The sequence below is a fragment of the Sciurus vulgaris genome (assembly GCF_902686455.1).
Source record: "Sciurus vulgaris genome assembly, chromosome: 7".
In the NCBI taxonomy this organism is placed as follows: domain Eukaryota; kingdom Metazoa; phylum Chordata; class Mammalia; order Rodentia; family Sciuridae; genus Sciurus; species Sciurus vulgaris.
The window spans coordinates 28,554,744-28,580,642 of NC_136467.1; the positions used below are offsets into that span (position 1 = coordinate 28,554,744).

At 37.4% G+C, this 25,899-nt stretch overlaps 1 protein-coding gene across 2 annotated transcripts in view; it reads right to left on the reverse strand.

Annotated features, from left to right (window-relative positions):
- Nucleotides 1-23,293, reverse strand: part of PEX7 (peroxisomal biogenesis factor 7) — a 90,103-nt gene extending 66,810 nt beyond the window's left edge. Inside the window, exons 1-4 of one of the 2 annotated variants that reach the window (XM_079148468.1) lie at nucleotides 23,086-23,287; nucleotides 21,167-21,224; nucleotides 19,819-19,969; nucleotides 3,622-3,730 (exon numbers count right to left, since the gene is read on the reverse strand). In XM_079148468.1, coding sequence (XP_079004594.1) covers nucleotides 3,622-3,730; nucleotides 19,819-19,969; nucleotides 21,167-21,224; nucleotides 23,086-23,200 — 433 coding nt within the window. In that variant the 5' untranslated portion in view covers nucleotides 23,201-23,287. Of the gene's footprint in view, nucleotides 1-3,621; nucleotides 3,731-19,818; nucleotides 19,970-21,166; nucleotides 21,225-23,085 lie in introns of both variants that reach the window. The other variant, XM_079148467.1, reaches the window with a different exon arrangement.
- Between the last annotated feature and the right edge of the window lie 2,606 nt (nucleotides 23,294-25,899).

The following is a 25,899-nucleotide window of genomic DNA, read 5'->3' on the forward strand; positions in this document are numbered from 1 at the left end:
ATCAAACTTCCAATGAGTTTTCAAAATTCTAAACAGCTTCACTGTATCCAATTTCATAGGGAAAGAAATTAAGGTTTTATTGTTGCTAAGGAACATATTTGAGAGCTAACAGGTTCAGTGCTTTAGTTCATTAAATGCCCTCTAACATGGACATTTAAGCCTAACATTTACAGCCAATTTAATGAATACTGGCCTTCTAGAATCTACCTACCTACTTTTACCGAATCAGATTCACTCTCTCCATCCTCAGCACAGGTAGTTTAGGTATTGCCTTCTCCCATTTTGTGTTCCCACCTGCAGGGGCTAAACCAGACCTAAGTCAGTCAAAACATTTCATCCCCTTTCTTGGGCACAGTGACTGGTTCAGAGACATCCACATAAACCCGTGAGAACCAATGAGAGAAAATAAAACTTTGAATGTCTACGAGGGAATCTTCCTACTGGACAGAAGCTAGAAAGGATGTAGGGGTTGAGCTTCTGCTATCTTGCCAACACATGGTACCTGATACCAAAACCAATCAACAGAGGTAGATACTCACATCTACCCAGCCTTTAAAGCCAGAGTTAATTCTACAATTTTCACCTATGTCAGGAAAAAAAAAAAAAAAAAAATCATCTTCTTCCTAATGTAGTTTGGGTCAGAATATTTTTCACTTTGAACTAAAGAAGTCCTGGATAACATGACCACTATTTATATTTCTAACATAACACAAGAAGCTAATATAATTAAACAGATGTTTCTATGAGAGACCATTTTTACATATTACCCATTTTCCCTGTATAAATAATTTAAAAAGTTAAGTACTGAGATTATACTGCTCATTCTACAATTAATCTTTTTCTGCTATCAGTCTCATACACTGAATATTCTATGAGCAATCTCCAGAGTCATGTTTCACAAAAGCCAGTGTAAAAGGGAAGGGAGATATGTATGACTCAGTCCAAATAAAGGTTTAATACACACCATTCTGCAGATGTTTAAATAAATGCATCTGTATTCATTCATGATTTTGTCACCAGATTTTACATTTGATCAAGGCATAAAAAGAACAATGGTTAAAAACAAATAAAGGTGGAGTTCAGGTGAAGCCTTGTGGTAGAACGTGGGCTTAATTAGCATGTTCAATCTCCAGCATCCAAAAACATATGAAGGCAATTTTAGAACCTTAAATGTTAACATAAACAAAATTGCATATGCCAATTACAGCAAGATAGAATAATTTTTAAACTCTATCAGTAGTTTAAGTTTTACTTACTGATACTTTTCCAAATATATAAAATTATACTTATTATTAAATTTAATTCACTGTGAATGCTGCCAATTAGAGCTCCCAGCAGACACGCCTTCGCTTTCACTGGAAGGGAAACATTATTCAGTTCATTTATGAAGGTGGAAATTTTCTATGTCACCAATTTCATCTAGAGTTTGAAATGACCCCTTTGAAACAATATGTAAAAGGCCAAAGGACATTCCTCCCCTAAAAAATTATGTGAACATTAATCAAATTAACATCCTTGGAAGAATATTAATTCAACTTAACACTCTGTCAGAGCTTCTCAGTGATGGTAAAAAAAAATACATAAAATGTAAAATTAGAACTATTGAACTAAACTATGGTCATCTCATAGCTCTGATTACATGCATGAAACATCATTTACATTAAATTAAAAGCATAAAGGCTAATTAACTCAAGTTATAGACACAGGGTAAGCAGTTAATGAATTAAAATTAAATACATTAATATTGATGTTTACTTGATATACACCCAGCCTATGATTAGCTGTGCCACAGAAAAATAAAAGATCAAAGAAGAACTCAACCCTAGAAAAGGAAATGTAAGTAGGAACAATATACTACTGGTCTCATCCCAAAAGACTTGATATTTTGGAAAAGATTTAATTCAGCTTATGGACAAAAAGGCTATGACTCGGACAACTTAGAAATTCTTAAAAGTGGTGTTAATTTCATAAGTTGACAGGTAAACTGCTCTTCCTTTTAGAAAATAATGTCCATTTCATCAAAGAACAAAATGTTTCTTAAATTAACTATGGCTCCATACATAGATATCACCATTATTCACTATTAGGATCTCAAAAAATTGCATAATCCAAATGGATATATTTGTTTGCATAGAATTTACCTCCAAGTTTCCATCTGAGTGTCTTCAACTTAATACTTACAGAATTCACAGAAATTTGGTTATTTTTAATTTTAAAATTCAAAAAATAAAATTAATTTATGAAAAGGATTTCTGCGTCATTATATTTCCTATGGAAACCACTCGTTATGGGTCTGGATATGAGGTGTCCCCCAAAGCTCCTGTGTTAATGCAGGAATGTCTGGAGGTGAGAACTGTAACCTACTCAGTCCATCCTAGTTTGAATGGACCTGGGGAGTAAACTGTAGGCAGGTGAGGTTTGCTGGAGGAGGCAGGTCATGGGGGTATGCCCTAGAAAGTGTTCATTTTCCCTGCAGCCCCTTCTTCCCTTCTGCTCCTCTCTGTCTCCTGCCCACCTGGAGGTAAGCACCTTCCCTCCCCCATGCCTTTCCACTATGATGTTCTGCTTCACCTTGGGCACAGAACAATTGACCATGGATTAAACCTCTGGAACAATGAGTCAAAATAAACTTTTCCTTCTCTAAGTTTTTGTCGTTGTTGTTAGGTAGTATGGTCATAGCACCTAAAAGCTGACTAAAACCACTCAACATAATTCAACAACTCAGGGCACTGACATAGTTTATTATCAAGAAAGGAACACTTATCCTACCTAGTTATTGCCTATCTTTGGATGCTGGATAATTAAATAAGGAGATAATGCTAAAAGTACACTATTTCCTTCTCTAGCTATTGTCTTCTCTCCTCCTCTAATTATCTGTGCATAAAAGCTTCCAATTCTTTACCTCCCCTCAGACTTTATAGCAGGGAAGCAGCAAACACTTTCTGTAAAGGGCTACACAGTAAACATTTTTGGCTTTGAGAGCCATTAGGTTTCTGTAACTAGTCAATTCTGCTACTACAGTGTGGAAAGCAGGCAGAGGCAACGTCCACATGAATGGACGTGGTTGTGCTCCCACAAAACTTTATTTACAAAAAACTGTCAGAGAGTCATTTTGACATGAGGGTAGCAGTTTGCCCACCTGTGCTCTATTTCAAGATTTCTTCTATTTAGTCTTCCCCAGATGCTTTGATTTACTATAATGCCCTTTGGTTATCAAGTCAAGGACACAATTTTCTGTTCTTAAGACCAGACTTTTTGGCTTCAAACTCAACCCCTCCTTGACAGCCCCCCATCCCATCCCCTGCATCTCACAGGTTCAACAGTGCTCTAAAACAAAAAAAGATCTTCTCTTTCAAATATATTTATCTCAGTTATGACATTACCATCCACAAATCTGTCCTCTAGGAGATATCCTTTAAGAATTAGATTCATTGGAAAGTAATTTGGGTCTCAGCTAATTCTTGTCAAGAGGTTGATAAAGAATGAAAGGTCTTAAGAGCACAAAAGAACAGTAACACTCCCAGTTTTCTCTGAATCTAGGGTACACAGTGCCACCTAATGGGGAAAAACAAGGCCACCCTCACTGCAAGTAAAGCTCTTGGTAAATTCAGATTTATTTACCTGAAGCTGAAGCAAAACAACCGGGAATGTGAGGAGACCAGATTGTGCTATAAATGACACTTTCATGGCCCCTAAAGGTGCACAGAGACTTTCCAACAGTTGGATCCCACTACAAATAAATGAATAGATTAATTATTTAACAGAGATAAATTCAAATGTATGCTTTTATATATACTACATGTACGACATACCATATATATTTACATATGCACATACAATACACATATATATGTATCTCAAGGATTTAAGATCTAATTTATATCAAGCAAGATGGTCTTAAGGGGCCAAAATAATCAATGCTAAGTAAATTATTAGTTTACAGCCAAAAGACTAGAAAATTTTAAGTTCTAATGTTCTAATATATCTTCTGAAAAGAAAATTGTTCAATTCTTAAGTTACAGAAGAATATTTTGGAAAAGAAAAAAATTCAGCTGAAGCTCTGGAGAACAGAGTATTTGTTTTTAAATATAGCAATGCTGACATACCACTTTGACAGTCTGATCCCATGAGCCAGACACCACAAGCTGTTCACCTCTGGTTGGCTCCAATCAACACTATACACCTAAAAACATTTTAATGGGTTTAGAAAGCATAACAATATTAAGTTGAATATTACATTTTATCTCTACAACAATGATAACTAGCAAGAACAACTAATTTACTTTATTAAAACATCAAATAAAGTCCTAGCCATCTCAACATGACGTTTGAGAAATGGAAAGGTAATTCTGTCCATACCTCCATGCATATTCCTTGTAGATAGGCTCCAACTGCCCTTAATATAATTCTACAGGATACTTCCAAACCTTTTTCACTAAAACAAATTACATATATTTTTAAACCTACCAACAAATCACTGTTTGCAGCACCATGAAGAAATGTCAAAGCCGATTAGAAAGTTACTCATCTAAAAAAGCTTGCCTGGACAATGTTTATCAGAAAGCATTAAAATTCGATTATTATCCCTATCTGGCCTTTCTTTAAAAAAAAGAAAAGCTTATAGAAACCAAGTGATCCTTTCAGGTCTCTTGGTTGAACAGCTTTATTATCCCTGCCACTATTATCTTTCACTTCTCTCAGTGAAACTATTCGAAACCTACATATGTGCATAATTATATTTTATGAAAGTATTCCTCACGTGTACCTAAGTATATGTCATTAAATATGACCAGTTAGAGGTTATTTTAAATTTTAAAACTCAATTTCCACATATACATAGGAAATACAAGTGTATGGGGTTTACTGTGATTTAAGAAAGGGTTACTTGCTGTCTGCTCCTCAGTGCTACACTGAGCCCTGTTAGAGCCTGAAGGGGGAAAAAAAAAATCAGTAATGCCAATCCTGCCTTTACAATCTGAATGTTTTGTCACTTAGACATGAAATCTTAAAAGTAAGGGAAACATAATAGGATGGTGGTTGCCAGGACCTGGGAGCAGTGGGTGGTGGGGAGGTGTATGGACATGGAGAGATGAGGAGATGTCAAAGGATACAAACTTTCAGTTATAAGATGAGTAAGTTTTAGATACCCAACATACAGCATGGTAACTACAATTAATAATATAATGTATGCTTGAAATCTGTCATTGGAATAATCCTTAATGCTCTCACCACACATACCCACAAAATAGTAACTATGTCAGGTGATAAGTTAATTGTTTTGTTGGTGAGAATGATTATATAAGATATACTTACATCAAAATACTACACTGTATGCTTTAAATATATATAATTTTTGTCAATTATACCTGATAAAGTTTTAAATTTTTTAAAATAAATTATTAAGGCTCCAGAAAAAAAGGAAAAGAAAATTTTACATTTTGTTTATCATGAATTTTTTGCATAATTTTTTATTTTAAAAACACTGCATTAACAGATCATTTCTCTTGATAACCAAATTTGGGGGTAGCCAAGTGAGTGTCTTATTTCCCCTACCCTAGTCCTGGCCTACCTGCTGCCCATATTCATGCAAGAGAGAAGGGCACTTTGAACACTAAAGGAAGCACTTGTGAAGTACACACAAGGGACAGCAAAAGTCAAGAGCTGTTGGACATCTGTTAGTTGCAGATAGAAAAAAGGATTTGGAAACAATTGCTGAAGATCTTGAAAGCTTCAGAATTTGACTTTATCCTCTAAATTTCCTCTATTAAGGGGCCATATGGTAAATATTTTAGATTTTCTAGCTACCCAGTCACACTGTCACAAGTACCAAACCCAGCCCAAGCAGCACACAACAGTAGTCATTATCAATGATTGTATGTGGCTGTTTCAATAAAACTTTATTTACAAATCAAGCATAGGGAAGGGTTTGGCTCTAGCCTACCAGTTAGTCAACTCCTGTGCTAAGTTGAAGTGAAAAGTCAAAAGTAACAACAATGAACTTCTTTTTTATTTTATTTTTACAGACTGCATTTTGATTCATTGTACACAAATGGTGAACAATGAACTTTAATAACAACAAAATCTTTATTAAGCTCTGTGTGTCATATGCTCACAACACCTGGTTTTATATCCCATTTAGTCTTCACTTCTATGAAGTAGATACTATTTGCTAAGGTCCAGACAAGCTAAGCTACTCGTCCAAGTTCCTAAAGCTTGGTACAGAGATGAAATCTGAATCTGGTCAGCCAAACTGCAAAGTCTACTCTTAATTGCTATGCTAGGCTATGTAGAACAAGCTGCTTTAGGGGACCATTGAGTCAGAACTTCTCAGTTACTCTGCTGAGTGGACAGGAGCATGCCCTTACTGGTATCACCCTCACTGGAGCTTTCCTTAGGCCCAGATTGATTCCATTTTGTTTGTGAATTCTTCACAGAGCTAAGAACTTAAAGCCCCTGTCCACTTTTGAATTTCCACTTATCTGTCAAGATGTGGCCCCATTACCTCCTTTATGAACTAAAATCCCCCCTGACAAGCCCCTAAGTGAATCAGATGCTCCTTTTTGTGCACTCTACCAGCAGTTTGTACCTACTTTTAATCCAGCATTTGTCATATTTACTAAAAGTGTTAGATAACTGCCATACCTTCTAGATTTTGGAGACACCTCATGAGCAAAACCACTGACTTTTGAGTACATTATATTCAACACATTAAAAGGCACTCAGCAATTGTTGGTTAAAACAAATTTACCTTCACTGCCTACATTGTTGCAAAGTACAGTAGGGTGAACTCTGAGCTAAAGACTAACATCGTCAGCTCAGACCCCACTGCCTCCACACACCTCCAGTGTGATGCCGGAGTCAACACCTTAGGGCTTCTCCTCTCTAACACTGCAGGCACCTCCATCAGCTCAGAGAGAACCCAGCCTTAGCAGAACAGAAAAGAAGAAAACTATGCTGATGGCAGTGTTGCTGCCCATCTGTCACAAAGTGGCAACGGTTAGGTCTCTAGAACAAAACTAAGGACAGGACTTACATAGTGGTGAGGTTAAAATGGTATAATAAGGAAACATAGGTGCAGAAGACATGTTTGGGTAACCCTAAGATGGCGGCTGGCGTTGAGCCAAGAGGTGGCGCATAGTTAGTGTTAACACGGCATGATCTACTTTTGCCTGATTAGTTAATGTCTCTTTTGTGCTAGTAGTCAACAGATATTCCTCATTCTTTCTTGATTGGTACCGAGGGGCGTGCCTCAATTGTGCTAATCCTAAGCTGACTGGCTGCCTTAGGTATATAAGGCCCACACCTATAGGAAGCACCAAGGATAAGCAGCACCTCTGATAGATCACAGAAGGCAGATGGCAGATCACAGATCACAGATCGCAGTACGCAGAATGCACCATAGACATGCCTTTAGCATGCACTTCCAGCACGCATCTTTGGGACACAGGATGTAGGATGCACCTTTAAGAAGAGGCAGCAGAACTTTAAGAAGAAGTAGCATCTCTGAAAGTGTAGCCTCTCCGATAAGCAAAGCCTTTTCTTCCTCTCTCTCTTCCTCTGAAACTCCTCTATAAGCTAGGGAACAAGCAAAATAAGCAAAAAAGCAGCCCACCAGATAAAGATAGTAGAAGTAGTTCGTTTCCAGTCCACCTCCGATAATACCCGCGAGATTGTTGCTGCAGGCGGTAACAAACATCCGCGGAATTGGTACCGCGGGCGGCGACACATAGGCAACTCAAATCAATAAATACCTCATTTATTGTACTATGTTTAAAGTATTAGGACATAGTAAAGGAACCAACAGGCTGGGAGATCATGCTTAAAAATTAAAGAACTACAGACATAAGTACAAGAGGGGCGTGAGATGGAAAATTCAGTTTGATGCCCAGAAGAAAAGATTCAAGTAGGGCTTTCAGGGCTGGCTAAAATGTCAGAAGCAGAAAGCAGAAGTGAAAAGTGACCACAGATGCCCCCAGACATAAACGGCGCCCTAGGGATTAGAGTTAGTGAAAGTATGATAACACCAAGGTTTTATCAACTATAAGTGATGGTGGCATTAACAAAAGTGGAACACCAGAAGATGGACACAAATGTATAATTTTATATATACTGAGTTTGAAGTGACGGCAAAATAGCCAAGGGGAAATGTCTAGTATAAACATAGTTTGGACATTAACTTCAGATTTTGAATAAGTTCACAGCCAGAAAGATATTTGAGGAGACAGATAAAAAGATGACTGAATTTTGTTATCCCAACTGAGTCAATTCACTCATCTATTCAACATTTATTAAGCATTTACTATGTATAAAGCACAAGGAAGGGGGTAGTTACAATGTTAGGTAAGACTGATCTCACTGATATTATATTTAAGCAGAAGATACCTATAAATAAAGAAATGTGTAATTTCAGGTTGTAATTTTAAAAAGCTACTAAGAAAAATAAAATAAGGAAACTAGAAAACAGTAACAGGGGCAGGGGTCACTTCTCAATAAAATAATCAGGAATGACCTCTCTAAGCAGAGACTTCTGTGTAATAAAAGACTCAACTCTACAAATCTGGAGGAAGGGCTTCAGGTAGAGAGAACTAGGAAAGACTAAGTAGGGGACAAATCTGCCATATCAGAGGAACAGCAAGGACAAAGAGTTAGGAGCGATAACCTCTTAAAAGATCAGGGTTAACTGTGCACATGTTGCTGGGTGAGGTGTAGCACAACTGTAATCCTGGTGACTTTGGAGAATGAGGCAGAAGAATGGCAAGTTCAAGGACAGCCTCAGCAACTTGGTGAGACACTGTCTCAAAATTGAAAATAAAAAAAGCTGGGGCTACAGCTCAGTGGTAAAGCAATTCTGGGTTTAATTCCGAGTACCAAAAAAAAAAAGAGTCTGTATGTAATCTTTTTTTTCTTTTTTTTTTTCCCAGTGCTGGGGATTGAACCCAAGGCCTTCATGCTTGCAAGGCAAGCACTCTACCTACTGAGCTATCTCCCCAGCCCTGTACATAATCTCTTGAAAGAGGTTACAACCCATCCTTTAACTGCTTTTCCCATCTATTCTTGTTCACTTACAATCCATTACCCACACTGCATTAAAAAAACTATAAAAATAATAATAATAACAATATTAAGACAAGTATGATGGCACATGCCTGTAATCCCAGCTACTTGTTATCCCAGGAGAATCACAAATTCAAACCCAGCCTGGGCAATTGAGCAACATCCTGTCTCAAAATAAAATAAAAAAGGGCTGGGATCAGTGGTAGGGTGCTTGTCTAGCCCTGGAAAAAAAAAAAGAACAGAAGAAAAAAACAATGTATAAACATCATTCCCCTGTACAAAGCTTTTCAAGGGTTTCATACTATGGGTCTTCTGAACTTATCTTCACTGAACATTATATGAGATTCATTCATGTTGATTCACATTACCCAAGGTCAAAATCATGCAAAACTATGCATGACTTAGGAATGCATACATAGGTAGTAAAGCTAAAAAGAAAACATAAATAGAAAATTGAGGTTAGTGGTTACTCCTGGGAAGAAGGAAGGAAAAAAGGAGGGAGAAGAGGGATCAGAAGTCGGGGGACTTCCATGGGGCAGGTAATGTTTTATTTCTTAAGCTAGATTGTGAATATGCAAGTTTTCAATATACCATTTTTTACATTTTACATATATTTAAATGTATGAAATATTTCACAACTTTTTTTTTTTTTAATCTACAACATCTTCCCCCTGATCTTAGCACAACGGCCACTGACTGCTGCAGGCCCACAGCCCGTCCATCCTCTTCCTTTGCCTCTCATCCTACTCCTCTGGCCTCTCCACCTGAAAATTATTTCCTCCTTTATTCCCTCAGAGTGGACATTGCAAATGGTCAAATTAAATATAAAAAGGAAGAGAAATATGTAGTCCTGGACTTTATGTTTTAAAAGCAGGGTCCTCTAAATGCCTATCTTGTGAAATTACTCTTAGCTGTAGTGAAAACGTTTGAGAAAATGGAAAAAGAAAAAAATTTAAAAACACTGAACAATATTTTGTGCTCCTCTATGAAATCTGAACTTCAGCATAACTAGTTTGAGAGGACAAATTTTATTACTGAAACTAATTCCCAAAGAGCTCATTTTTAATCTACTGTAAAATAATGCCCTTTTTAAGTTGGTCTATTTAATTAAAAACCATCAAATAAAAACTATGCCCATAAATTTTACTTATCTGTATCAATGCAAGGGAAAGCGATACTGACTTTTAATTGCTAAGCAATTAGAAAGGGCTACATATTTCTTTAAATGTAAAACTTTTAATTTAAAGATAATTTTTCATTATGAAAATTTTAAAGCACGAATAAAACTATAGAGAATAGTATAATAAACCCCCAGGTACCTATTACACATTTTCTGTGATTATAAACATTTTTTTTGCCCATCTTATTTCATCTGTCCCATTACTGACAGATTGACTGGCTGCTTGAGTATTTTAGCATCAAACCTTTTTACTCATAAGTACTTCAGCAGATAAGGATTTATTTTTACATAGTTATTAATTTTATGTATTTTCACCCCTATCAAGAATAACAACAGCCCCCAATATCAGCTAACACTCAACATATATATATTCTTATCTCCCTGGTTGTCAAAAAATTGCTTTTCTTTAACAGCTGGTTTATTTGAATCAGTACCCAAATAAGGCACATTATTTACACTTAGTTATTATGTCTCCTAAGTTTCTTTTAATCTAGGGCAACCCTCCTTCCTCCACTTTGCTTATGAGTAAAATTCCTATGGTATTTACTTGCTGAAAAAAACAAGTTACTGGTCCTGTCCTACATTCTGGATTTGGCTAATTGTTTCCTCATGGTGGTATTTAACTTCTTCCTCTAACCTTCCTATTTCCTTAATTTGGAAGTTAGATCTGGAGACTTAATCAGATTCTGTTCAATGTTTTTTAGCTTCCTATTATATTAGGAGGCATATAATTTCTGATTGACCCACTTCTAGTGATCCTAGATTGTTCAGAGACTGTTTCAAACTTAAATTAATGATTTTAACATCCATGGATGACCCTCGCCTACAGTCATTATTTCATTAGGGGCTACTAAATGGTGATTTTCTAATTCTGTTATTCCTTCTGCATATATATTAGCTAATATTCTGTTATAAAATTTTTTAATCAATTTTTTATTATTCCACAATAAAATGCACACAGAAAAGGCAAGATAAGTGCCTTGTTCCTTTACCTTCATCAGTTTTCAGAATAAAGACTTGTTTATCATATTAATTTTTAATGATCAATTCTTTTTTTAATAATCATAATTTCATGTATGAGTGAAAATACATATATAAGAGAGTGTGTGCATTTCCAATGCTTCAATTCATTGCTGTAATCCAATGTCCCATCTTTGGTTAATGAAACCACTTCGTTTCTTCTGAACCCTGAACATGTAGCTAATTGCCTCTCATAATATTCTTGCTTTCACAAGAACATGCCTTAGGTTCATCTTGTGTATTTCCCACCTAGTCTGAGAATAAATGATTTCTCCAAAGATTTCCTTTTAGTAGGAAATAGGATTTAGAAGCCAAAATCTAGGCACTAAGGATATTCACTGCTACTGACCTGGCATTACTGCTAAGTGCTTACAGTGCAAAGAACTAGAACATATGTATTTTTTGAGAAAAATAAAACATGAATGCATATTTTTCTATCCAATTTTAAGATTAAGCGTTTCTACTTACCCTATATACCCATGTCTCTTCTCTATTACATTAAAAATTTTGGTTTCTGATGACTTAATCACTGTTAAGCTTTATCCTGTGATATACATGAGAGTTTCAAATAACAGTACTGATTTTTCTAAATGTAGCTTAAAAGTTCTTTCCAATTCTTACTGTTTATCAAACATATTCCATTAGGGATGAACAATACTATGTGTGTGTATGTCTGTGTATACATATACACACAGACACAAACACACACACACACACGCACACACACACACATATTTTTTAGTTGTAGGTGGACACAATACCTTTATTTTATGTGGTGCTGAGGATCAAACCCAGGGGCTCATGCATGCTAAGTAAATACACTACCACTGAGCCACAATCTCAGTCCTAACACAATGTTTCTAAAGTCACTTAAAATCATTATTTCAGTACCTGATCATGGTGCCATTTGACAGAGGACAATATTAATTTGTTTCTTTTCAATTTTTAGCACTGATTTTTTCTTTCTGATTCAGATTGTAATTCTTAATTATAGAAATCGATAACATGATCCTAGCTCAAAACTATGGAGAAACCTTATATTCATCTTTGTCCTTGAAGAATATGCAGAATAAGTCCAAGGACATTTCTCCTATCTGCAGCGTTCCCTCACCCACCTTGTCTGGGGTAAAATTGAAGCTTTTGTCATTTAAAAGCCCAGGCCTTGGCAAGAGGGAAGGAACACAAAAGGAACTTGTACCTGACGGCCTCCTGACCCCCACCCTAATGTGTCAGCTGACCCCAATACAATAAACCCCAGGAAATTCCCCATCCACACTCCTGTCCCACCTTAAATCAAGCCTACAAACCCAGACCCTTGCTTCAGCTCACTGCCATTTGTACCCATCCCTTCACAAAATGAGCCACATCAGGTATTTGACCAATTGACTCTGCAGCTGAATAAAGAGCTTGCTGATCCAAGGTCTGCTTCCTGCTTTGGTCATTTGTGCTTACAGTCCTCACTCCCCTGCTTTCTTTCCCACTCCCTTTAAAAGTCTTATTAGTTTTTTTCAGTTTTTTCATTATCTTGCCATTATTTCTTTTTGAAGTGTACACATATAAAACATAATACATGTTTATAATAATGTAAACAATAAAAATATATATTCTTATATTGCTGTCTTACAAAAAATTCTACATTTTTAAAAAGTTCTGCAAATCCATTTCATATGAGCTTGCAGCAAAACTAAAAATAATTCCTAGTTTCATGATTTCAAATTATGAAATAAGATTGCATAATTCTCCTACATATGTTTCTTAATAGATTCTAAAATAGGAGATATGGGGTTCCAATTCCCATCTATGGTTCACTCACTAACTTGCTTGGGAGACAGGTGTATTGTTGACACCTACACTGAGTAAATGAGAGCGATGACAGACACTGTAGCAGTAATCATGCATGAAAGTTTTTCTCTACTTGAATACATTAAATTACAGTTTCCATCTATTTAAAACTATCATTTTCTCTTTTTCAAAAAATTTTAGAAAGCTTTGAGGTGAGATAGATGACTATGAATAATGATTTTGCAAGGTAAAGCAAATCACTCCCCTTATTAAAGGTTTTCCTTATTCATCCATGTGTGGCCCAAAATCTATACAATCATCATTCTCTTGAATTTTCATGGCATAAACTGCAACCCTGCTAGCCAGGCACGAGAGGTCCATCAGGAAATGACCTTCCCTACCTCCCTCCCTCCCTCCCTTCCTTCCTTCCTCTCCCATCATGCCACTACACACTCTAAGCTCCAGTTAGACCAAAGGACTTGAGGTTGCCTGAATGTGTCAGGTGCTTTCACAGACCTTAACTTACACAGATGCTCATCTTCATCAGATGTCATTTTCCCTTTGGGCCATGCTTTTAAAATATAATAGAATTGAAAAGTGACAACTGATATTGTTATAGATTGGATCAAGGTATCCCCCCAAAGCATCTGTTAAAGCAGGAATGTTCAGAGAATTGTAACCTGAGAGTTATGAGAGCTGTTATGAGAGTTATAAGCTGATCGATCCATCCTATTATGAATGAGCCAAATGGGTAGTACACAGGTAGGGCATAGCTGGAAGAGGTAGGTCACTGGGGATGTGCCCTGGAATGGTTCATCTTCCCTGCAAACCCTCCCCCACTCTCTCTGCTTCTTGGAAGACAGAAGCAGAGCTGCACTCTCCCACCATGCCCTTCTGCCATAGTGCTCTGCCTCACCTTCAGCCAAGAGCAATGGAGTCAGCCAATAACAGACTGAACCTCTGAAACCATGAGCCAAAATAAACAGTTCCTCCTCTAAACTGTTCTCGTCAGGTATTTTGGTCATAGCAACAAAAAGCTGACTAATATAAATATTACATCCTATTGGCAGTAAAATCCAAATTAAGAGAATTGATTCAACTGACACCTAACTAGAAACTATTTTCTTCCACATATGCAAAAGTTTTAAACTACTATTTCAAACCATAATGACATATTACTGCAGTAACCTACTGTAAAATAAATGGCTGAATGTGACTAAATATGAAAAAGGAAGTGAAAGAATGGACATTTTTTTAAGCTGTCTGAGGTCACCCTCCCAGTCATCTCAACTCCCTAAGGTCACCCTCCCAAGAATGGGAACAAAGCCCTTAAAGCTGTTCCAAGAAACAGCCCCAAACAGAGAATAAAAGGGTAAATTGAGCCAGATAGCCAGATAGTGATCAAACAGAATGATTACCAGAAACTATTGACCAGAATCTACGCCCTGTTGTAAAACATTGTGAAACATGTTGTATGTTGTCAGCAAACCCAGACCCCCCTTGAAATTTCCCGGCAGCTTTGTTCCCCTTTTCCCTTTCATGTGACCCCTCCCGATGTGTGGTTTCTGCCTTTATAAACCTACAAGATTTTCTGCTAGGGGACTCCTGGAGTTGGGTCCCAGCGCGCTGGAATAAACACCTCTTGCGGTTTGCATCAAGTGACGCCTCCTGCGGTTGATTGGGGTTGCCGTCCATCCATGGGACAGAGTTGGGGTTTCCTTTTTTGGGGGCCTTACAGAAGTATACTGAGTCTAATTCTTTCCTCCAACTGTTTCAATTGTTTTTTTAAAAAAGAAAACAAAGGAAGAAGAGGGGAGGAGAGGGGAGGGGAGAGGAGGAAAAGGAAAAAAAGGAAAGGAAAGGGGAGGGGAGGGGAAGAAAAAAATTCCTTTTAGACAACAAATCTGTTGTGCAGTTTTAAATGTAAATATATATCTAAATGGATCACAGTGGTGTTAAATGTATAAATAGTTGTCATTCTATATTAATAATTTTACTGGTACCCATCATTATAGACTTCTCAGCACCTATCATTACTAATGTGAATAACTGATTCATTTTTTAAAGGAAACAAGATTTTAACCACATGGTGCACCATTACTATAAAATGTATAATTAAATATATTTTCTCCACACTAGGATACTAAGAGTTTCATGTTTAGTTCTAAGTAAATTTTCACAAGTTATACTCAAAATCTGTAATGAATCACATATCTTATAAAAATTCAGCAAATTAATAAGCCTTGATATTTAACAATAAGAACAAATTTTAACTATTTTTTTAAATTACAATAAGTATATTGGAAATTAAAAGATGAAATAAATATTAAATTGATTCTGCACCCATTTTTGGGGGGTGTGTACTGGGGATTGAGCCCAGGGCATACTACACTGAGCTATACCCCATGTGCATTTTATTTTTTATTTTGAGACGTTCTTAAGTCACCCAGGCTGGCCTCAACCTTTAAATCCTCCTGCCACAGCCTCACAAGGAGCTGGGCCTGTGCCATCATGCCTGGTTTGATTCTAAATCATCTTTAAAGTCACCATAACTCACGATTAGCAATATTGAATCAGAGAAGGAAGGGAAGGGAAAGGAAAGGGAGGGGAGTTTACATTCATTTTTTCTCCTTCTTACTGAACTTTAAATTTTTTTTTATTCTTCCACTTCTGGTATATATTCAGAAGTAATCTAAGCACAGGCATTTTGGGGGCTCAAAAGTAATAATGGCCTCAACAAACACCAGTTAAACAATAGGGAGAAGAATCCGATTTCTGCTTCAATGCTAACTTTAGAAGTTGTACACATAGATAATATTTTTCTTTCTTTTCAAATCACCAAGAGTTTCATTCTTCAAGGTCTAAAATATATCTGTTAGATTTCTCCTTTGTGATTCCTCTAAAGATACGAAAATTGATGGTACGGCATTTCTCACAAGCAATCAAGTAGCCAAATAGGTAAACCGAGAATTTATAACACATTTTACATTTTCTAATGCAGTTATAACAGCAAATGGTAATAGCTCATATTTATTCACTGCTAGCTCTAGACCAAGCACTCACAATGACCCTGATACAAACTACTATGACGCTTAATTTACAAATGAAGAAACGGGCTGAGAAAAAGTAACTCACCCAAGGTCACTGAGCTGATAAATTACAGAGCTAGGACTCACACCCAAGGTTGACAGCAACCATGCTGTTCATCCTTCCATAGGAGAAGATGGCCCACTTTTGCTACTCTATTTTATAACATAGCTACCCTGAACATACCAGTGAAAAATATTGAAATTGTCTACACTCATTCATTTACTAATTTATCAACAATATTTATGAGCTCCTCAAAGCATTCATTTGACCCAAAATTCTTTTAAGTGTTTCTTAGCACCCGGTATATTCAATGGACTGAATCTGTTCTCCCAAAATTCATTTGTTGAAATTCTAACTACCAATGTGATGACAGCAGGAAGTAGGGCCTTTGGGAGGTAATTAGGTCACAAGGATGAAGTTCCCAAGAATGGATTATTGACTTTATAAAAGGGACTCCCAAGAGCTTGTACACCTTCCTTCCACCATGTGAATATTCAATGTGAGAAAATGGTCTGGAATCTGGAAGTGGGTTCTCACCAGAAACTGACCATGATGGCATCTTAATCTTGGACTCCCAGTCTCCAGAACTATGACAAATTTCTGTTGATAACCCACTCAGTCTATGATACCTTGCTATAGCATCCTGAACTAAGGCAGAAATCAGTAACAAGAAGTGGGGTTGGTGCTCTAACAGACACCTAAAAAGGTTATCTTAGTTAATTATTTCACATAACCAAGCAAATTAATACAATAAAATAATGATAATAATAATAATAATAACAACAACATCTAATTGTAGAAGCTACTTTTAGTTGGACTTTACTTATTACAAGTCACCCTAAATGATACAAATGCTTACCAAAATTACATTTGAAAAGAAAATGAATAGGGACAATCTAGAATAAGTTGTTAAAAAAAAAAAAAAAGACATAAAACAAACTACATTTCCAGTTCAAAAAGCAAGTTAATTATAGAATGATGTGATTCTGTTTAAAAGTAGTTCAAACAACAAAGATCAAGGTGCTTTACTAGTGAATTCAAAGCAACCCACCACTATGACACAGCTGAGAAAGATATACAACCATTTCAGGGAATATTATTAGAACCAGAAGCTCAAGAATATGGTGGAAAAGTCTTATACAGCACAGCACTGATCATCACATTTCTGGAATAAATTAAGTAGACTACATTAAAAGAGACAGTGAAAAACAGAAGAGTACCAAAGGAGGGTTTCCAGGAGTGTGGAAGATGTAGAGACATGTAATTGGAGGACAGGTTAAAGAAATTGGACAAATGCAGTTTGGAAGAGAGAAGACTAAAGAGAGCATAATGGCTATTTTTAAGGCTTCTCCTAGAAAAGAAGAAGTGAACTTGGTCTCACCACTTCAGATAAAGGCATGTGAAACAATGCTGGGGGCTAGCAGTGGTATATTCGGGCATAAGAAAAGCAATTTTCTAACCTTTAAAGTAACCTAAAACTCAAATAATAAGTTACTCCTGAATATAGTGAAATTCATTTCTACCGAGATGAGTAAAGACTGAATGATCACCCATCAGGGATATTCTAGAACAGTGTTTCCCAGGAAATATACAGTGTTACACCACTGGTTATACAAGAAATGATTTTTAACTAGTGCATACATTTTATTCACTATACATTTATTTTAACATACATTAAAAATATACTATAATGTTTTCTATTTACTGTATATAAATGCACATGTAAACTAGCTAGCAATCCTATGGCTTCACGAATATTACTGTTAAAAGAATAAATGAAGTAACAATTTAAAGTTGATTTAAAGAAAAATATCAAATCAACATGTCCTATTTTATGTAACTAGGTGTATTATTTTATGATCTATCTTGTTTATACAGAGAGGCAATAAAAAAGCAACCAAAAATTAAGTAAAAAGAACTTCTGAGAGAAAAAAATATTATAAAAAGGAAGAAAACAAAAACATTATTTATAATATAAATGGTATAAGAAGATGGTAAAACTCATGAAGGTACCAAAAAATGTCTGAATTTTGTACATGATGCACTGTGGGAATTCTTTCATTGAACATCCTCAAACAAATTCTTCCTTTAACACAGATGTCTTCATATTTTGTGATTCTCTATAAACATGGTAATTTACAACTATATATTCAAACAACCTTCATAATATAATAGTTACTAAAAATTTTCACTATTTTCAGTGCTAATCTTAGAAATATTAATTTTCTACAAATATTTCAAATTGAAAGCAATTATTTCAATGGACTCAAAACTTACATTCAGTTATCTAAAACAGATTAGACAATTTATAAATATAAATTGAAATGCCTATTGGTATTTAAAATATATGATAAAGAAAACCCATTGGTGATGTGTTTTTATTATATACCAATAATTAAGGCACTACTGCTGGTACTGTTTGCTTTTCTATTTTAATGCAGAAGGAGTGAAAGTATTTCCTACTTTCATGAATTTACTAGGAAAATACTGGCAAAAAAAAAAAAAAGAAAAGAAAAAGAAAACATTATCTAAATTCTGTGAGTAAAAGCTTTTCATAAATTATTTTTCTACTCCCCACCCCAAGCTGTGCCCTAAGGTGCTTAAGGGGATTTCACTATTACACAAAAGCAATAAAATAAAAATAGAGTAGTTAAATGTAAGCAACATTTTACAAAGAGAGATACTGAATAGCACCTGTCTTCCTTCACTTTTTGTCCCCTAATACCTAGCCTACTTTTTAAAATTTAGACTTCAGTGCTCTTAGAATTGATAATTCCAATTTTCACATTACTGTTATTGAAAAACCATATCTAATAAATGTTTTAGTTATTTCCATGGACAAAATGAAAAAAATTTTTAAATGTTAATTTTCAATAGCCACAACTATAAAATGATATTTGGAAGCCTCACATAACCAATCGTTTCTCATAAAACAGTAATAAAACTGATATTTGGAACCTTCCCATAACCAATCTCTTCTCACAAAAGACTAATAGTCTTACATCTAATAAGCATTTATTGATAACCTACTATGGGACAGACACTATGGTTGATACAAACTTAAAAGTAAATTTGCAAGTTGTCACCTAAAGGATCTATTGCTATCAAAGGAAAATTTTAAAACATTTAAAAAAGTATGTCTTTACCATCTTATTTCTTAAGAATATATATGTATTTTAGTATGACTAAAGCCCCAACTATTGCCTATGCCACACATGCATACACAGAAAATCTAGACACACAAATCAGATAGGATTTACATTTAAATTTTCTTTAGTACACTCTGCCTCATAGTCAGTATTTGGTGTTGTTGCTCAAATATATTCTGAAAAGCCTCAGGAATCTTAATGAAGCCTAAAGATAATCTTGTGATGATTTTGTGAAAAGCCTGCCTACTGCTATCTTAAGGCACTACATGGAAAACATATCCTTATTGGCATAAAGTATGGGGCTCTCTGGGGGGCATGATGTCACCCACAGTATACTACTGGAGGCATTTTTACTGCCTAATGAGAAACCTGACCTTTTCTTTTCTTTTGCAGATCCTTAGGCCAATTTTACATTTAAATAATCAGATAATAAGTAACATCTAACATGTATAAGAAACATTAAACTTGTCCCCTGAAAGCATTTCCCCAGATTTCCAAGTCTAAGAAAGAAAGACAATCAGCATAAAGAGATTCCCTTCTTACCTCTTGTGTGTGTTCTTTATAGACTTGTAGTGGCCCTGCAGCTTTGGCAGTGTCCCAGAGCTGCAGCGAGCCATCACCACTACAGGTGACGAGGACATGTTCATTGTTCTCACTCCAGGTCACATCAAATAAGCCATCGTTCCAGTCAAAGCTACACCAGGATAATTAAAGAAAACAAAAATTTACACAGGCAGCTGAATAAAAATAGTAACAAATATTATTTTAAAATTATAGGTTTTTTTTCCTTAATTTAACTTTTTTTTTTTTTTTTTCTGGTGGTGGTAGTGCTGGGCCTGGTGCATATTTAGGAAATCACTCTTCCACTAAGCTACATCACCAGCACCAGTTTATCACATATTTTAACATACTTTATCTCTTATGATCTTCACAACTATGGGAGATAAGTTAAGCAGGTACTTGTCAGAGGAAACAAGTTCAGAAAGGTTAGAATAGCCCAGGTCACATAGGCAGAAACTGCAAAGCTGGATTAAAATTAGGTCTCACAACTGCTAATATGGAACTATTTATATGAGAGTATGCAGCCATACATGGGTTCTAATTTTTGTGACTCATAGGATGAACCAGCAAGCATATCAAAATATGAATCTAGAGTAATAATTTTAACTTTTCCCATAAATCTTTCACCTAAGTCAGGTGTATGGTGCACACCTATAATTCCAATGAGGCTGAGGCGGTAGGACTGCAAATTCAAGGCCAGCCTCAGCAACTGAGCAAGAAAAAGCAACTTAGTGAGAACCTGTCAATCAATCATCAATAAATCAATCAATGGCTGGGGTCGTAGCTCAGTGGTAATGCACCCCTGGTTTCAATCCCCAGTACACCCCCAAATTTTTTTTTTTTCACTGGAGCTGGAAACAGGTAATTATTTTCTGAGATACTTCCCTTTTTTTTCCTTCTACCTTTGACTAACCCTAATGTAAGTATGAGTGAGTTCAACAGTCTAAGAGGCAAGACAAGCATGGAAAGAAGACAGGCACAGGATAATCCACAAGATGGGTAATTACCTCCTGCCATTAGTAAAGCTACACTGCATTAAGATAGCAAAGACAGGCAAAGCCACAGATTATACTGATTAGCTCATTTTTTTAAGTTTAAATTTTAGAATTTATAAATGGATAAAAAAGAGTAAGTTTTAGAAGTAATGTGGCATAATAGTAACTTAATGGCAAAAACAATTTCTATACTATGTAAATGCTAAAGTTCCTTTCACAATGCAAATTAAAACGTCTCCTTGGTCAAAAAGGTTGGTTCAAAAGATTCAAATCCTAATTCTATTCAGGCTTTAATACGACTGAGAATACAAGTTTAATAATTAAAGCCACCTTACCTTCTAAAAATCCTAAGACCAGATTCATTGTGATCCAATATCAGTAGGGTTCCACAGCCTAAAGACAAGAAAGTCAAAGTCATGCTGTTGAACCTGCCAGGTAAACATCTAGATCAAGGAAGTATCAAACACTGAGTACCTGATTTTACTACCAGTTTTCTTCCTGAAGTTATTAGGGCCATATATAAAAAAAGATTAGAATTGTGCTATTTATGTTTTTCATATTGTGCTTCAATCATTAAATATTCAAATTACCATTTCACCTTGATTAAAATCCAGACAGCACTAACAAAGGGGAAGAGAGATTTGAATGCCTACTCTGACCAGTCAAGACACCAGGTCCACAAACCTTCCAAGTTGGGGTTACTGAAAGATGAAAAACCCCATGACTATGATCCTTGTACTAAATCACCCTGCCATGCCAATATAAGATACACCCAACATGGGATTCTAAAACAAAATATGAATGTGAAAATATCAAATATTTGGTGATAAAGTCACAATATTAATAACATCAGTTATTTACCAGCAATTAATTATTTTACTAAAGAACTAATGTATTTTCTTTCCTTTGGGTACTAGTGATTGAACCCAGGGGTGTTCTATTACTAAGCTACATCCCCAGCTCTTCCTCATTATTATTTTAAAAAATTTTGAGACAGGATCTACTTAATTGCCCAAGTTGGTCTCAAACTTACAATCCTTCTGTCTCAACCTCTCCAGTAACTGGGATTCCAGGCATATGCCACTGTGCAAAGCAAAAACATATTTTAAAAGTTATATTTATCTTTACAGAAATCAGAAAAAAAAGTTTTTCTGCCTTACAGAAGGCAGAAAAAAAGTTCTTCTATTGAAACATGGTTGATTTAAAAGAAAAATACCAACTCCGTTTTAAGAAGTTTTTGGAAAAGATTTAAAGCAATATTTCAGACTTCTTAATCTTGAACCTAAGTGGTGGACAAGCATTGTAAATATGATGTGCTAGCACTAGGAGCTAGTTATAAAAATGTAAGAAGGGGCTGTGGCTCCGTGGTAGAACACTGGGCCTAGCATGCACAAGGCCCTGGGTTCAATCCCCAGCACCGCAAGGAAAAAAAAAAAAATCGCAAACACACACACACACACACACACACACACACACACATATATATGAAGGCAAATCTCCCTGAGTTTTAGAATTCACATTTTTTCAACGGTAGGCCTAAGTAAAAAATACTATGTGAAATACTATGGGTCGCTGACATTATGCAATGACTTGCTCTATATTGCTCCGGTGTGTAAATAGCTAGGTGATGAATTAAAGCAAAATCGAGAAGGGAACCATGCCTGCCCATCTGGTTCACAGCCAGTCACCGTTGGTTTGAGCCTCTAACAACTGCTTGCAATGTATGCTTTCCCCGTGAAACAAAAACAGGTGAGCACAAAACTTGATACGTTTCATGCCGGCATTCGCGAGGAAATGCCAAGCGTCAGCTCGGACGCATCCTTCTCACAAAGCACAGCCCGCCTCTTTCCGTCCAGTGCCGCATGCTGACCGTGGGAAATGTGGACCAGTCAGCGGGCACAGACGTCCCCCAAGTGCTGCTGCGCGGGTAGGGCGGGTCAGAGGGGTCACGCAGGTCCAGCCCGCGATCCTCACCTGGCGTCTACCTGGGTGTGCGTGCGTGCGTGTGTGTGTGTCAGGCGGCACTGCGGACAGTGCGGACGTGGGAACCTGCGCTTGGGCTACTAGGCCACTTCCACACTGCAACTGGCAAAGATGACCGCCTCCAGACACGTTGCAGGCGGGGAGAGCAGCGCCGGCAGGGTGCTCTGCTGCCCCCTGGCGTTGGCTGACGGCAGCTTCTACCCCGGAGGCACTTTCCGAGGAGCCCGAGAAGCCAGCGCTCTACCGGCGCCCGCCCTCACCCGGGCCTCACCCGCGATGCCGTAGTGCTGCGCAGCGGCGCAGGCCAGGCGGCCCGGCAGGTACGGGGAGAACTCCGCGGCGTAGCCGTGACGGCCCGGCACCCGCAGCGTCCGCGCCGTGCTCATCCCTCCCGCCTCGCCGACCCGGCCGCGGAAGCCGTCCGAGTCGGTTGTGCACGGTGCCGACTCCCCAGGAGAAGCTAAGAGTTCAGGAAGAGCGGGCGGAAGTGACAACGCCGGAGCCCTGGATCCTAGACTCCGATTGGTCCGCAACAGAAAGGGCGTTGACTCCGACCAAGACCATTTTTGTTTTGGGTAAAACAAAACTGATTTGCTCCAGCAGAGACAATCTACACGTACCTGGGGAGTGATCTAGAGTTAGACAGTTGTTGCATCTCAGCCTCCACTGAAAAGCTGTCTGGTTTTTATTAAGTCTTAACTCTAGACTGGCATCAGGAAATTTTTCTGATGATTACTGCATGAGCCAAGCTACAGCAAACTCTGAAACCATTTAGCGAGTTTAAAAGGCGACCACGTGCTGTTTCTCCAGGTAAATTGAATCAATATTAAGTCAAGCAGCAGGTAAAGCAAAGAGGAAAAGATGTTATCATGAGTAACTATGTATTTTCATACAGAGATATATGGATATCTCTATATAGAGATCCTGGGGCTAATTACGGAAAACAGGTTTGTTAATTCATTCTTTCAAACATTTGCAGAGCATGTAGTATGTATAGAATGACCATAATTATCTGTCAAATCAAACACTTTCGAGAGTGACAGAGAGTGTAGTTAATAATTAAGCTAAGCCATCAGGTACAAACCAACTCACTGAAGTAGGAACAAAGATAAGGCACTTAATGTAGAGAGCTGATTAGTGGGGTCCAGAAAATGGAAGCTGAGTCGAATGGGTGGCCAAAAACTCACCTGTCTCGGGGGATTGTTTCTCCCAACAAGGGACTGTTAATGAATGCCTCCCGGGGCCGCTCAGTTGCTGCCTGGGCCGCTTCATTCCCGCCCTTGGCCCTCCTTTTGGTCACTAGTCATGGGTCACACACGTAGGATGCAGGGAGAAAAGGCAATGAGAACAAGGAAATTTTAAGATGTATAAAAGGAGCAGGACATCCCCCACTTCCTCAGATGCCCAACCTTGGGACCCCTTCTCTGCGGAGACGACTTTCTCTGTTCTATCCTTAAATAAAACGTGTTTTCTCAACTTGCCTCAAGTGTTCAATCTTCATATCTGGGGAAAAGGAACTCAGCCCTGAGTAATTTTCATTACCGGTCGTAACAGATTATCACTTTAACTGAAAGTGTAAGAAATGAGTGGGGCACGGTGGCACAGGCCTATAGTCCTGGCCACTTGGGAGACTGAGGCAAGATGGCAAGTTTCAGGTCAGTCTCAGCAATTTAAGGAGATAGTGTCTCAAAATAAAACATTGAAAAGGGATGGGGATGTAGCTTAGCGACAAAGCACCTCTAGATTCAATCCCCAGCATGCACCCCTCCCAAAAAAGTGATAAGATATGGTCCATGACCTCAAGAGATTAGAGTCTTGTAATGAGAAAACTGTAAGCAATTAACTGTAATCAAAATACTGTAGGTGCTATGAGAAATGTATATGGCATTTTAAAAAAGAGAAGCGCCTGGGAGAAACTTTGGGAAGAAAATGAGCTCCAGTTCAACATATCGAGTGATGATTTCTTATAGGTTCTTAGCTATACCAGTCCAGGGCTCAAGCAGCAGTTCTTACTTGCACATAGATAACATGTAAGCAATGATTACTCTTACTCAGGAAGAGAGTGGTAGCAAAAAGGAAGAAGGACAAAGAACTGTAGGAGAAACACCAGTATGCAAGACTTGGCAGGAAAGTGGGGAGAGATCCACAGGATGAATCCTAACAATGCATTTATTAATCAGTTTAAGAATACAGCTCAAAGTGGGGAGGATCTGCACACTACCTATTGATAAATGCTTAGATTAGTGGGTGTTTCTTTAAGAGGCAAATGACTCAACAAAGTTATTAAGAATATGTAAAACATCTGTTAAGATGCCTAGTATGCTTATGATACTGCATGGTCCATAGTAGACATAGAAAAGAAATAGCAGCCATTACTATGATAACAGGAAACAATTGTTAGCACAAATTCAAGTTTGTAAGAAATAAACTTCCTGTGAGCAGCCTGAGGTGATTGTCTTGACCCAGAAAACCCCACAAAATCATGCAAATCAAGAGGCTCAAATCTTTGTGCTCACTTTTAGAACATCCATGAAACTGCCTGGGCCATCAAGGTATGCATATCTGGAAAGCCACCAAGTATCTGAAAGGTGTCACTTTTTAGAAGCAGTATATAGCATTGCAGCGTTAACAATGGTGGAATTGGCAGGTGTGCTCAGGTCAAACAGTGGGGCAGGGCACAAAGTTGGTGACCCTAAAAGAGTGAATTTTGCTACACAGGTGTTTTAGTAAGCTTTTTCATTGCTGTGACTAAAAGACCCAACCAAAACAATTGTAGAGGAGGAAAAGTTTATTTAGGGGCTCACAGACAGACACAGGTCTCCTTCCGTAGATAGTTGGCTCCATTCCTCAAGGCTCAAGGTGAGGCAGAACATCACGGCACATGGCAGAGAGAAGCAGCTCACATGATGATCAGAAAACAGAAAGCAAAATTCCACTTGCCAGGTATAAAATATATAACTCCAAAGGCACATCCCCATGACCTACCTTCTCTAGTCACATCCTACCCACCTTCAGTCACCAACCAGTTAGTCCCATCAGGGGGATTAATTTACTGATTGGGTTAAGGCTCTCATAACCCAGTCAT